The 15998-nt window shown below is 24.2% G+C and overlaps 1 protein-coding gene across 1 annotated transcript; it reads left to right on the top strand.

Moving 5' to 3' along the window:
• The first annotated feature begins 12245 nt into the window (after positions 1 to 12245).
• Positions 12246 to 15795, top strand: LOC105361409 (Peptidyl-alpha-hydroxyglycine-alpha-amidating lyase 1). Its single transcript, XM_011498582.1, has 7 exons — positions 12246 to 12634; positions 12701 to 12813; positions 12912 to 13089; positions 13303 to 13923; positions 14130 to 14543; positions 14825 to 15031; positions 15537 to 15795. The coding sequence occupies exons 2-7, from the start codon at positions 12727 to 12729 to the stop codon at positions 15740 to 15742; spliced, it is 1713 nt and encodes a 570-aa protein (XP_011496884.1). The 5' UTR covers positions 12246 to 12634; positions 12701 to 12726; the 3' UTR covers positions 15743 to 15795.
• The last annotated feature ends 203 nt before the right edge of the window (positions 15796 to 15998 follow it).

Genomic DNA, 15998 nt, shown 5'->3' with positions numbered 1-15998 from the left:
TACTATGGAATAATATATTTAATAATTTATTTTTGTAACAATATTTAGGTACCGTAACTCTTTGAATGATACATTCTATGATGTAAAATAAAAGGAAAGAAACAAAATTAATATTGTTATTAACATTTTTAAAAAATAATATTTTTATAAAATTAAACTAAATTTCATAACATACTGAATAATATATATTTAATTTATAATAGCATTCTTTATTTTTATTAGTTTAATGCATTTAATATCATATAATAGATATAAAAATTAATTTTTTTTATTTATTTTCACTTTCGAGAATAATAAAGTTTCTTGTGTAAATTTCTAAATTTCTAAATTTTATTAAATCTATATATATATATATATATATATATATATATAATGATTGATGTAGTAATAAGATTAAACATTATTTTAAAATGTTAAATTGAAGCATAATAATTAATTAATATTCTTCAATTATAATTAATTCAATAAAGCATAATATTAAATAAAATAAGATATTATTTTGCTCATTTGTTTCATTGTTATAAATATACAAAAACTATTACAAATATTGTACAAATTAAAGTTTTTTATTCCCTAGAACAGTAATTTAAGATAATTTAGTTTTAGTAAAATAATATATATTAAAAATTTGAAATAATTTGAAGTGCTAATTATAGTACTAGAACAATATATTTTTAATGGTAAAAAATATTTTTAATTATTTATATCTATTTTATAAATATTTCTATTGGTAATGGTCAATAAATTATTTAACAACTGTCTCATGATACTTACTAATTACATGTACTTTAATTTTCATTTAATTCTATAATTAAAATAAATAAATAAATATAGTTAAATTCACTAAATTTTATATCAAATAAATCTTCCATAGTACTATTAATAAGATAAAATTCTTATAATCTAAAGGTAAAATACGCGAATTTATCAAGAAAAAATGCATTTTGTGCACGGTGAAGGCACTTATTAAGATTAATAGTTTTCTCAACACACAACTTGAACGTGAAAGACAAGCGAACTTGTAAAGGAAAAAAAGTTAAAAGCGTGCAAAAGCACTAGGGTAATAGAAATAACATACCTTCGCTTTCTTATGTCATATATAAAGGTATGGCGAAAAGTTTTGAGTTTACGCATGCACACTTTTTGTATGGCTCCGTGGCGCCGCGGTGCTCGTAAAAATCCACGAATGCCCCGTAATATTCAACGCGAAAAAGTCTTTTACTTGGTAAGCATGCTTTCAGAGTGAAACGGGAGTAAAGGTGACATATTCCTAAGCCAAGTTTACATTTGGAATAAAAAACTTGACTTATTTTTTTATAAGGATATTATATTGTTATTGACTTGTACGAAAGCTTACATTTTTTCATTTAAACTTAATTATATTTTTATAAATTGCATATTGAAAGCACAACAATTTAGAAACAGCAATAGTACATTTCATCATGAATTATACTTTTTTTCTCTTTTTGATCGAGATATGATTAAGACTTTTTATTAAAAAAAGTATAGATAATGAGATTTAATTATTGTAATGTATTGCCAAATAATATAAGTTACAAGTGTATAAGTGTAAATAAGAGGCAGAATTGACTCACCAATTAGTACTAAAGTTTTATGACCATAATAATTACATTTTTAATAAGTGATTGAATTCTATTACCAAAAATATATAGCGTAAGTATCATCTTATTATTATAACATACCGCACTCGCAATATTGATATTTACTATACTTACGAAAATCGGCTTATTGGAAGCAGGCATGACTTATCCACTTATTACTAACGGCTCGTTTTATTCCTCCTCACTCGATACAGTAGTTGATTAATCACCGACTAAGCTTTACTTATATGTTCCTCGATTGATTGTTATTTTTCTTTTTATATTGATGTACATTCATGCACATCAATATAACTCTCCAAAAATTTTTTTTTGTTTAACTAATAAAAGTGAAAAATGATGGTCTCACTTAAACAAGCGGTTTAATTTTCAAAATTACGCTCATAAATATTGATACTCTTTACTATAATTAATCATGTAGTTGGATTTTAGATTCAAAATAAAACTCGCACTAACCAATTACTAAATTTAATGTAAATTATAAAGTTTCCTATTTTTCAAAAATGTTGTTTGCACTTTCGGAGCAATATGGAATCAGAGATTGGTTGGAGGGGGGGGGGACACAGGGACGTTATTATGAGGGTGGCTACCACTATTACTAGATGCGCGCACGCAGTATTGGTATGAGAAACAACGTAAACGACAATGACAAGATTCGACTTGTACGCGATGTTCTCGGGCTGAGGTGCGCCGCGTGAATGCCGTAAGACGCGCGTTGCTCTGACTCTTTCGACGCGTTTTGTCCTCGATGGCGCGCGCACGCGTACCTATGGGTACGCAGTAGGGGTTCCCACAGGATCCAGAGGGAGAGAAGTAGAAGCTTGTGGACCCTGTGCGCGAGATTCGACTCCTTTGGTTCATCTTTATTTTCGAATACTTTTGCGCTGCTACATACGAGCGTGAGTGAGCATACTCCCTCGGTTTCGTAAACAATAAATCCTTTTTAACTTTGATTTGCTGTTCAAACTATAAAAAATTTAAATTAGTAAATAAGAAATAAGAAAGACCAATTTACAAATCAGTAATTCATATAGAATAGTTGTATTTTATTAAAGAATACCTCTAATTAATTTTTCGCTATCGTTTATATTATTAATTTGAACATTTTTTATTAATGCACTCTTGACATTACTTCTTACTAATTTATGGTTAATTACAATCCTTTAAATTAAAATATTATTTTATTTAATTCAGTTCAATAATTGTATGTAAATTGCTCAAGTACTAAAATTAATATAGCATTATTGTTAAAAGTTTATCATTTAATTAAAAGTAATATTTTATTGATTTGTAATTTTGGAAAATACTGATTTTTATGATACAAAGCATTGTGCTCTCTGTTCCTTATGAATTTTTTCGTTATTCTATTTATAATGAATAAAATTATAATACTCATAAGATTATTCACCACTTATATAGATAATCATTCTACAGAAAAAAAAATATATTCATCTATATATTCATATAAATTACATTAATACCACATTCATTATTTTTATATCTTTTGTAATTATAATCAATTATTATATGTATGCTGAGTTATACTAATCTATGGATTTTAATTAAGATCAGTTCCCATTGACCAAGTTTTAACTATGGTATGATGATTCAACAATCTGTTCAATTATGAAGTATAATTGTTTGACAATTATATTAAATATTTAATATAATTTTACAAATATGTTAAATTGTTTTTCATTTTAAATACTAATATATATTTGAATTGTTAAACAATACCAAGATACTATTTATTACAATTGAAATGAAATAGTACACGTCATAATACACGTCACAGTATTTTTATACTGATCTATGTTCATGCGGCTCTCTCTCACTCTCTCGCTCTCTCTCTCTCTCTCTCTCTCTCTCTGTGCGTGCGTGCGTGTGTGTGTGCGTGCGTGCGTGCGCTCGCAATCATATGTTCTTGTTTTATAGAATATCATCTCATTTCGATTAACATTATAATATCTATTGAATAGGCCTATGAAATTCTATACGAATACATATACTTCTTATAATATATTTATGCTGTCTTATATTAATTTTAAACTATTATATTAATATCATATATTTTATTCATTATTTATATGTTTATATTATCATGTACTTACAATAAATTAATATTGTTTTAATTTTATTATAGACAATGTTATTTTTATTTAGAAAAAGTTTGATATCATTGTATAGCACATGTCCAGACTTAAAAATAATATCTGTGTTTACAGAATAAAGAATTTTGTGCATATAAAATTTTAAGTAAAATTTTAATTTTTATATAAGAAATTTTATATATCATATTTAGAAAACTTATATGCAAATAAATTTTATATGCAATTAAATACATTACATATATTAACATATATAATAAAAAAAATTCAAATTTTGGATTATATAATAAATGAATTAAAATATTTTTATTAACATAATAAAAAAAAACATAAAATATTAATAGTTTATATTATTCTTAAAAATCGGAACATTCTTTTTTATATAAATTACTAAAAAACTAAAGTAATGGAAAATTAGTGCTTTGAAGAATCTCCATATATTCATTCTACTTTTATTATATTCAAGAAATTCATAGAACTAATTAAATAGTGAAAATAATATTTTTAAGTACAAATAAAACGTGTATACTTTTACATCGTTATTAATCATTTTTTTTGTATAACTTATGGAAGGATATTTCCCAAAAATAAATTTCGTACTATCTACGTTAAAATTCAATATTCCACTTCTTTAAATTCCAATTTTAATGTCATTCATTCTCACTTATTTTTCTAGATTATCTTGTCTAACTGTTAATACGACAATCTAATTGCTTATTTGTAGATTTTAATACATAATATTTAAAATGCAATATTGAGTATTAATATTTTTATTTAATTTTTTAAGACTTAATATTTTAAATACTTAATTTTGGAACAATTAATCGATTTTAAATTGCGACTGTCCTGCAAAATTTAATTTTTATTAATAAATTGAAATATCAGTAATATCCATTAAATAAAACATTTCTATCTTAAAAATATTATCACTTTGATTGATAGTATTGATTTTGAAATATTTTGATTATGAAATCAATGCAATTTGCGTACAATTATTTTATATTGCAGAATTACTAATTTGTTCAACTTACTTTAAAAATGTTTAAATATTAACTTTAAAGGATATTAATAACATTTTAACAAATTATAAATTATAATATTAACTATAATTTTAATATAATAAAGCAATATTTTTAAAATCCATTTGTTTAAAAATTTGGTAAAAACACATTAGATAATATGGATAAAATTCAATTAAAATGGTATTTAATCTACTATTATAAAAATAATTTTATCAATTATCAATTATATTTATAAAATTAATTTTTATAAAAAAAAAATCCAAAAAGTAAAATTTATTTAAAAACATCTGTAAAACTCGATTCAGTAAATTTTAATTAAATTTTACAGAAATATACGCATCTTTTGCTTATAACAAATATGATAATACATGAAATACTCAAATAGCTACATCAAGAAAAACTTGTGTTGCAGTGCAAATCACACGACGAATTTGATAAAAATAAAATTGCCTCGTGCCAAAAAAAAAAAAAAAAACATACACGTGCTTACCATAGAGCAAAAAGAATGACCTTTCGACCTAACCTGTTATCATAGCACGACACCTCGTATTTCACATTTGGTAGTACATAGAACAATACTAAACTGAACTATCCTTGAAAATCATAGTAAAAATAACTATGCACTTTATACTCTTAACCTCATACAAATTTAACGAAATTAAATTACTGCAACTACAATTTTTTAATAATATTATATTATACAGGATTCGACAGATTATCTTCTCTAATCGAGCGAGCTTTTATTATTATTTTACCCACTATCTAAGTGTTTTATCTATTGTTGAGTTGAGTTCCCTTATTTTATAAGTAATTCAAAGTCGTGTTAACAAGAAGTTAATAGTCATAATTTGCAAACTTCTATTGAAAATTATAAAATTCAATTTCCATTTACGACGCCAACGCAAAATTGATAAGACTTTACTTTAAGACAATATATGAATTTTAAAAGAAAAAAAATTAGGACTTCTCTTAATTTTTACTATTCGAACAGTTAAAAAATTTTAACGTTTGCATATTTATATTTATTTCTATAGAATAATATTTTGCATAATATTTTAGATCACTTATTTTTGACACGAAATTCTTCGTTAACTAAATTCAATTATCATATTGTAACATATAAATAAATATTGAGTAAACTGCACTTAGAATTTCAAAACATATTTTCACATGAATATATAAAAAATAATCGAATGAATTCAGTAATCAAAAACATTTAAATGATTGTATTTCTGTTCTACATAAACTCCTCGATTTAAATTATAAGAATGATATAAGAAGTAGAATTGTTTTTTGCACTTATTATAATTTTACTCTGTATTTTTATCTACCTCACCAGAGTTTTTATACTATTTATTTTATACATAAAAGTTTTAATTAATTTCATATTTAAGCAATGAATGTTTTGTTAAAAAAATATCAAAGAATTAATCATATTAAACAAATTTAATTTCTATACTTCTAAAATGACTTAACTATCCCTCATATTCTGAACTAATTGTTTATGTTATGCATTTTAAATTATAAATATTAAATTATATGAAAATATATAAAAATGATGTTGAATGAAATTTTACAATTTATTTTTAATCAAGGCTAATTTAGAAATCAGCGTCCAAACGATTGAACATTTGTATTAATTTTATATGGAGATACCTATGAATTGTTTAATTTTAATGCATTGAAGTAATATTATTTCAGACGTGATGACATTTATTATGCAGTCAACGATTACTTTACTTTATTATTATTCATTCAAATTCTCTAAATTAGGTCGTCATTCATTCCAGATGTATATAAGTAATGAAAAGTTTTTATATGACATTTATTATATTATATAATTTCTATTATTAAATTATCTAAGTTCCTTTATGATTTTTTTTATTTGAATGATTTCAATTAAAGTATCATGATAGCTTTAAAATCAATAATTTTATTGTGATTAAATAAGGAAGATTATGATAAAACAAACTTAATCAAATTTATGAATTATAATGATTAATAATTGATATCAGTATTTTCAATTCTTACATCTTTTTTATTGACACGATTCATTTTTTATTTATTTTATTTGTACAACTATGATTGTGTACTAGTAATTCATGAAATACTAAATATTAGATACCCTTATATATATATATATATATATATCATTAATTATAAAGATTTATTAGTTTCAAAATAATTTAATAAAATAAAAGAGTTGTAAAAACAATAATAAAAATTTATTGTCAAAAGTAGATTAATTCTGAACAAAATTTGAAACTTTTGAAACATTTATAAACTACTTATATTTCTATAAATTACAATACTTCACATTTTGTCATGAAATAAAATGTATAAATACATCGTTAAATATTTGAATATAATTATATATCAGTACTCATTAATTTATCATATATGCATATATATTATTATTATTCAAATTTCAAATTAAAAATGTACAAGTTCGTATTTTCTAAATTATCGGTTAAAAATTATTTTAAATATTTGGATTTATTATCAGAAATCAGAATACTAATGTACTTAAACGTTGCTCTAAAGTAATTATCTAATTACAGGTTTTCATATTTTTTATGCCTTTTATATAACTATATATATTCTGTCTAAAATTATTATTTTTAAAACTATTTAAAAGAAGGTTAAGCACTAACCAATTGAATTATACGTTCGTTTTCTTTATCGATTATCTATACATGGTTGCTTGGGGATTTTACCGGGCTCTCATAAAATATATATGTAGGAAATAGAATCGCCTTCATTATTAGTATTCAAATCATGCGAATCGAAATTCCAAACTATTTACTCTAGCGTACCTTAGTATTGTCGAATTAATTGTATTCATACATTTATCGAGTGCGCTGACAAACTACAGTGAAACTACGTAAATTTTTGAATTACATTCAGGTATGTAAAATCCTTTCATTTTTACGTTTTATACAAAGATACCATGTTTTCATAATCGTAGTAATACAACTCAAATTTTCGAGTATTTATTTATAATTTAAAAATTAAACTTACGTTTATTTAAAATTTCTCTGATATTGATTAAACAAATTTAATTAATTCTCTTATTAAATTTTTATATGTAAATAATAATATAAAATAATTTATATTATGTTTATTATAATTCAATTTTATTATATAATATGTAATAATTAATATTATTTTCATTAAATAATTTCATTGGTTGGTATTTATACTGGTTAGTATTGATACTGATAAGTAAATTGATAAATTGATAAATATTAAGTCTATTCTGTTTAAAGTACGTCTTGTAAAAAAGTAAGGAGAAAAAGAATGTAATGTTAGCAGATCGATGAGCGACAGCGTGGCTCCAGAATCGGTTATATATACTGTCTCAGCAGACCTATCGACGCTCTGCCGCCACTAGTTAAAGTTTTGGTAACAGTCCAGAGTACCAAAAGCAGTCCAAATATCTTCTCAATATCTTTTGAGTATTTCTTGATCTCATTTCACTGTACAATAAACAATCAAATACAGTTACAAACTGAAAATAAAAATAAGTTTTTAGGATAAGTATTTTCATTAAACTTTTATGTTTACTATTGGCGTATAAACCATAAAATTATATATAGTGATATTATTTTTTTAAAAAGTAATTAAAAATTTATTTATAACATATAATTCGAAGAAACTTAGTAGTACAAAAAATAATTTAACTACAGTGTTTTAAATCTAAAGTAATGTTAATACAAATTACAATCTATAAAAATGCATTTATATATTATATTATGATAAATAAAAACAAATTGATAAACTGTACTATTTATTTTCTTACATACGACAAGATAAGCTTAAAATTTGTATCGATTAGTCATGTTTTTATCATATATTAAATTTTATAAATATAAATATATTTTTTATAATTTATGCTATTTGTTCAATGAAAATGTGGATATCAAACATTCATTAAACACATTGTCTGATTTTTTTTAAATAAATTTTATATAGTATTTATAAAAGATTTAATTACTTTTTCATTATACTGTTTATTTGAATTTTTTACATGTTCATTATGTAAAAGTTATTATATATACAAGAATTCATAAGTATACTAATCTAAATTGTTTAATTTGAAATTAATCTTTGTTGAAGAGATATACGACATTACCATTTCACAATAATTAATAATTTTGACAAATTTTTAGATTATTAGAGTCAAACTCTTATTATATTTTAATATAAAGTAAAATTTATATTATAATTCTAAAATTAAAAATGATATTGTATCTAATACAATATTATTAAATTATTTTAAATCATAAAAAATTAATCTTAAATAATAATATATTAATGAAAAAATATTCAAAATAACATTCCATCGGATTAACAAAACATTTTTATTCATTTTAAGTAGATGAACGTGTGACAGTGAGATCTTTTGCAAGGTATATTAAATTGTATGTATTTCCCGTTCAAATAGAATGGATAATTTTTGTGGAGGGATTTCATCTTAAGAAGAATAATTTTAAAAAGAGTAAAATAGAAGGACACAAAGTGATAGAGACATGAAAATAGCGAAGAGACAAAACTCGACAATTTATTTGATTGCTGAGCAACAGCTTGTCCCTTCTTCAATGATACCATGTGGTCGTTTTGATTCTTGGAAACACATGTAACCGCATTCCTTGGTTTGTAATATATTCAATAAAACAATAGTTGACGCTATATCGCGTCTTCAAACCCTGGTTTTAGTTGGGGTTATAATGTGCATTTGCCCACTTCATCCATTCATCACTTGGCGGTCGGCAGACACATCATAACCGTGGATAAGACTTGAACGTTCAGAGTTCATCTTATTTTTCAGTTGTTTTTGGGATCATAGTAGATGTTAACAACAGTATGTAAATGGTATGACTACGGATAATAAAAATAGAAGTCAACAGTAATAGAAGTCTAAGGAACAGTAGTCTACTAATACATGTCTCAACTCTTACAGGCATTCAATTCCTTAAGACAGTAACGCTGATATAAATTATAGATTGATATTCATTTGAAAAACTCCAATAATGGAATTGATTTTTTCAAAAGACTAATTTACCCGCAAACGAATCTGTGTAGTCATGATGATATTATCACTATAAAATACTTTATTCCGTGAAGTACATAGATAAAGGACAATTCTATCAATATTTGATTTGTCAAAGTATTTAAAGCAGGTAGAGCATTACCTATAGTGATTACATTAATCGCAAAAAGTTGTTTAAATTGCAATTTATACAAAAATTTTATGTAGTGACTGGCATTTTTCTTGAATATAGTTTTACAAAATATACCACCTATACCATTTTAACTGATTAATTGATGGATTCCGATACGACCGCTGAATTCCTTCAAATGTCATAAATTATAAAGCTAGTTATGTATTGATAATTTGATTAGAGGTACGTATTATTATTCGTACATGTGTACCAGGATGCTAAATAAATGAATATAAAAAAATTAATTCAAATTTCTATATAAAAATATATTTAATTTTTAAATAAAAGGTTTATTAGCCATGATATAAAACAGATATGATATATGTATGAATAATAAACCGGTAATTGATAAATTTGCCGAGTTATATAGATTTAGAAATTCCATGCTTCACTAGGGAAAATTTCGAGTCGAAAAGTACATTGAAAGGGAACGTACGGAAGGATCAGGAAAGCGCAATAAAAAGTAGTGCTCACAAAAAAAAAAAAAAACAGAGAAACGCAACAAACGGCAACGCTCGTAAAAGGCAAAAGAGCGTACTGTTAAGCAATGCTTAGATCAGTTATGTCAATATGAGAACGACTCGGAATAACTAAGCCGAAGCCTTTACTCCGAGCCTTTTTATAGGAAGGAACTAAACCCACTTCTCTCCAGGCGACGCGGTTACAAGGAAGGAAACGGATTTGCAGAGTACGTGAATCACAAAGCGAACATAACACAGTACAATATAGGTTAAGTTACAACGAATATATCAATGTAATAAGGTTATAATATAATTTCAATCTACAGTTAATATGTATATTTACGAAAATTCTACATATGTTCTACATATGAAAAAGCATATAATTTGTGAAAGCTTTGTAAATTATATAAGATACAATTTTATAAAAAATCTAATATTATATTTGTTGAAATAATTATGAAAGCATTTTAAGGAACATCTGATATTCTAAATATAAGAATTTTTCGATAATTAATTTCTTTTCTTTTCTTTTTAAAAAATATACCTATTTAATTTATTTTATTTTTCAAATAATATTATAATACATAAATAATTTATGATAAAGATCATAGAGCATCTATTTAAGTGCCTTAAAACTCATCCACCTCTATAAATTTTCATTTTATTAATATGTTTAATCTATAAGATAACAGAATTTATAAATATTAATAATTCTTCGATATAGCCACTAATTTATAGAAATTTACCTATAACTACTGTTCATTTTATATAAATAATGGAACGCTAAAATATTTTTTTAATAATTTTATATTAATACTGTTAAGTAATTGTAATTAAAAAAAAATTTTTTCCTGAGATAATCATCTTTATAAATTTTGATCCTGTAAAAAAAATTAGCTCCTTAAACTATTTTAAAAAGAGTTATAAATTCAAATAATTTTAATAAGACTTCAATAAATCTCAATAGGAAACTTGTAAATTCTAAAAATTACTCATGTAAGAATATACATAAATAAATCGTTCAAATTTACAATATTAACTAATTTTGTTATTAAAACATACATATAAATAAAATTATTCATAAAAATATGATTTCATAAAAATTGAAAAAGTATAAAAAATTTATATAAAACTGTATTAATTAAAATTTTAAATTGTATTATAAATAATTCTATCTCTTACAAATATTGATACAAATAATTATAAAGCATATATTTGGTTAATGATTAATAAATATCCATAAGAGATGCTTTACGCCCTTAATTCATTTCTAATAAATAAAGAACACTTAGTATTTTTTCATAAATGTAAAAAAGTCAAATATATTCGTAGAATTTTTAACACATTCGATGTAATAAATAAATTAGTTAAATTGGGAATATAATTATTATCTGGCTTATCTTAATTCCGATATTAGTGACATCTGTTTGTAATATATAAAAACATTATTTCATAACCTATTCCAAATGTGCCAACAGAAATGTATTGACCTATAGAATGAAGAACAATATATGGAGTGAGTGGGTGCATTATAGATAAATATTTATGCATATATATATACATATATATATATATATATATATATATATATATATATATATGCATTTGTATATTCGTGCATGACAAAAACTTTATATTTGATAGAACGGCAACCATGGATATAATTATACAGTTACGTTGTTTATATACGTCTTACAACCAAAGCGAAACGAGGAAAACCTGCAGAAGGATGAAACTATTAAAATGAACCGTAAATTAATGACACGTCAACATATTGTTATATAAGTGTAGGGCACTGCGAATTCATATACACTTAATATCTGACGTATCATTAAACACTGCACGTGCCGCTGAAGAGTCTGCTAAAGCGATGCTACGTGAAAACTAATTCTAGTATTAGAAAGTTATTGTAATGGATCTCTGATGCTCAACAAGTGTCAATAATATAGTGGAACAAGGAAAGACATACGGGAAAATAAGTAGCCATATATACAAGAGATAGTGATAACAAGAATTGCAAGATATGGATTTTACGTTCGAATGGTAAAGATATACAAGTTCGAGCATACAAAACGCAAATCAAAGAAAACAGAAAGAGACCTGCAGTTGTATCTCGGATAACAGCAATGGCATGAGCAGTAACCTCCGTTTTATCAGCCAACACTTAAATCAATATAAATATATCACAACATAACAAACGTAAATCTAAAAGCGCGGAAGTATTGTTTTAAAAAAATAATTTTAATCGTCAATTTTTTATTGAAGGAAACTCATGACGCTACGAGGCAAGAATGGAGAATATTTCACACAAAATTATCTACTATTATTGTCTATTAATATTGGAAATATGTGTTCTCTCCAATGGAGCTATAAGAACGGTAGTTTTTGAAATTAGTTTTAGAACAGATTTATAAGCAACACATTAATAGGAAATAATTATCTGATTTATTTTAATTTATATTAATGTTTTTTGTAGAAAATTGTACATCATTTGGAAAATCATAAATTTGCTTCTGAAGAGTACTTAGATCCTGATATTGATGAAAGAGATAGTGGACTGGAACCTCCAATTTCTCCGTTAGATGAACCATTTCATAAGAACACTTATTTACCTATTCCTATGCATACAAATGTTTCAGATAAATTAGATCCAAGTGAGTAATTAACAATGGTTTTTTTAGAAATTTTTTCTATATATATTTTAAAATTATTTTTAATAATGTATTTTCATTTTATTAAAATCTCAAGTTGTTTAATTAAATAACTGATAATGTAGCTTAAACATGTAAAAAAGTACCATTGATTCTACGCAAAATTTATCAAAATTTATCAATATTTTGAGATATTTTAATCATTTTTTGTTGTAGATATTAAATGGGATCAATTGTGGGGTGTTAATTTGAATTTTGGACAAATATCAGCAGTAACAATTGATCCATATGGAAATATTGGTATTTTTCATAGAGGAGAACGAATTTGGGATGCCTCCACTTTTGGAAGTGACAATAAATTTATTACTGGTAGAGGACCAATAAGAGATAATACAATTATTCTTTTGGATAAGAATGGTAAGGTACTAAGAGAATGGGGTAGAAATATGTTCTATCTTCCACATGGTATGACAATAGACTCTTTAGGAAATTATTGGATAACAGATGTTGCTATGCATCAAGTTTTTAAATTCGATGCTAAAGATCTTGAACAACATAAGCAACAAATGAGAAGAAGATATAATCAGCGAACTAGTATGTCAGAAACAATTGACATTAATAATTTATTTGCAAATAGCTTAGTAAAGCCTTCATTGATTTTGGGTGAAGCTTTTCAACCAGGAAATGATAATATTAGATTTTGTAAACCAACTGCGACAGCTATTCAAAGTAACGGAGATTTTTTTGTTAGTGATGGTTATTGTAATTCCCGAATTATTAAATTCAATAAAAATGGTGAAAGAATACTACAATGGGGAAGAACTTGGGGTTTTGAAGGTATTTCAAATAAATGCAGTTATTGTTATTAACATAAATTTTTAATGGAAAATACATTTCATGAAAAATACATTTATTTTACAAATAACAAAATTTATCACCATTATCATACAAGTTTTAAGACATAGTATAAATAAATGATCTTATATATACATATATATATATATATATAATAAATAGAAATAATTTTTATTAATTTATTTTAGGTAAACCTTTATATCAGAATCCACCACCATCGAATGCATTCCTGGTACCTCACGCTCTTGCACTTGCTGAAGAATATGATTATATATTCATTGCAGATAGAGAAAATGCAAGAATATCTTGCAACTTTGCTAGTAATGGATCATTCCATAGAGAATATAAGAATGCTATTTTAGGAGAAGCAATTTACAGTATTGCTTATGCTAAAGATCGACTTTATTTAATCAATGGAAATCGATTATCAGAAGGGACACATGTTAGAGGCTTTGTATTAAATATACATACTGGAGAAATTTTGTCACAATTTGGGCCTCATATGGACATGAGTAATCCTCATGATATAGCAGTTACATTTGATGAACGTGAAATATACGTGGTTGAACTTAATGTGCATAAAATATATAAATTTAATCAAGGTAATTCTATGATAAGTTTATTTTATAAATTCACTAGTGATGTTTGTATAAATTAATTTCTTTCAAGAGTTATGGTTATAAACAGTTATTAAACTATTTATATAAAAATTAATTTATTAATTATAATGATTTATTGAGAATATATGCTGAATAAAATATAGAAATTAATCAAACGTTATAATTTAATAACTATATATTTGAATAAAATACAAATTTTGTATTCTCAATAGTAATGCTATTAAGCAATTTAAAAAATAATTTTATTTCAATTATCTTTTTAGATACAAAAAATTTGAATTTTTCATTAAAATTAGTTCAATCAAAAAATACTACAGAAGCTCATTCAACACTATTGCAGGATGGCAGCATTGTACAATCTAAAAAATCATCTCAAAAAACGCTTGTAATAGTGGCAATTATTACGGCATTATTTTTTATTGGCTTCTGCATCTTTTTGGCAGCCCTCCTAGCGAGATATCAAAAAAGAGGTAGAAAATCTCGTTATGAAGAGCCTGATGTGAAATTCAGGAAACTAGTCGGCGAATAGAAATAGAATTTTAATCTAGTTTTTATTTTTAATTTATTGTGAGCATGAATGTTTTTACTTTTGTACTTATATATTTAAGAAAATCAAATTTTATTTAAAAAGTTTTTTTTTTAAGTTCATTGTATATATGTATTGTAGTTATATTATTGCGAATACCCAGTTTTTATTTATATTTTATTTGTAGTAAAACAATTCATCATACTTCACTATTATGTACATAATATTTATTGCAATGCATTAATCATTATTTGAATTATAAAAAAATGTTATGTTGCATGTGTTTTACTTCCTTAATGATTATTTATATTATATGCCTTTGCTGTTATAATAATGTAATATTAGTAACTATTAAAACATGTTTTTCCATGAAACTGTTATTTAATTTATCTATTTCTAAAAGATTATTGATTATTTTTCTTTGTATTTAAATTAATATTTTCTAAAAGCAGGATGCTTTTTTCCAATCTACACGAGACGGGCAAACTGGGATGTCGAAAAGGACAACTTCAAGCTTAAAAATCTTTTAGAACCAAGTAAAAGATTGAAGTTTTTTGAGGGAAGACCAAATACTCGAGATTTTAGCAAATTAAATACAGAACCTGAGACATCAGATGATGAAATTTTGCAAAACAGCTTAGAAAAACTTGTTTAATAGAAAGTAATTGCATAATATATTTTGAGAGAAAATTATATAGAAAAAAAAGTAAGCACAATATTTTCAGTTTAATTTAATTTATTGCTTGAATCTTCAATTATGTATTTCTTCATTATTAAAGATAAATATATGTCATCATTCTTTCATGCTTTATGCAATTTTTTAAATATTTATTCCTATTTTGTATAGTAAATAATGATTATTTTAAAAAGGAATTAAATGAAACAAAAGTAATATAAAATGACCATCATAT

This window comes from Ceratosolen solmsi, unplaced genomic scaffold (assembly GCF_000503995.2).
Source record: "Ceratosolen solmsi marchali unplaced genomic scaffold, CerSol_1.0 scaffold30, whole genome shotgun sequence".
NCBI classification, from domain to species: domain Eukaryota; kingdom Metazoa; phylum Arthropoda; class Insecta; order Hymenoptera; family Agaonidae; genus Ceratosolen; species Ceratosolen solmsi.
Note: the sequence above shows the minus strand (reverse complement) of the source record. Positions and strands in the feature narration are given on the sequence as shown.

What these genes read in the sequence shown, in the direction of transcription:
- LOC105361409 (XM_011498582.1), top strand. Translation starts at nt 12,727, where the DNA reads ATGGAGAATATTTCACACAAAATTATCTACTATTATTGTCTATTAATA. An exon ending in TTCAGATAAATTAGATCCAA is followed by an intron (nt 13,090 to 13,302) that starts GTGAGTAATTAA and finishes TTTTTGTTGTAG; the next exon opens with ATATTAAATGGGATCAATTG. An exon ending in AAGAACTTGGGGTTTTGAAG is followed by an intron (nt 13,924 to 14,129) that starts GTATTTCAAATA and finishes AATTTATTTTAG; the next exon opens with GTAAACCTTTATATCAGAAT.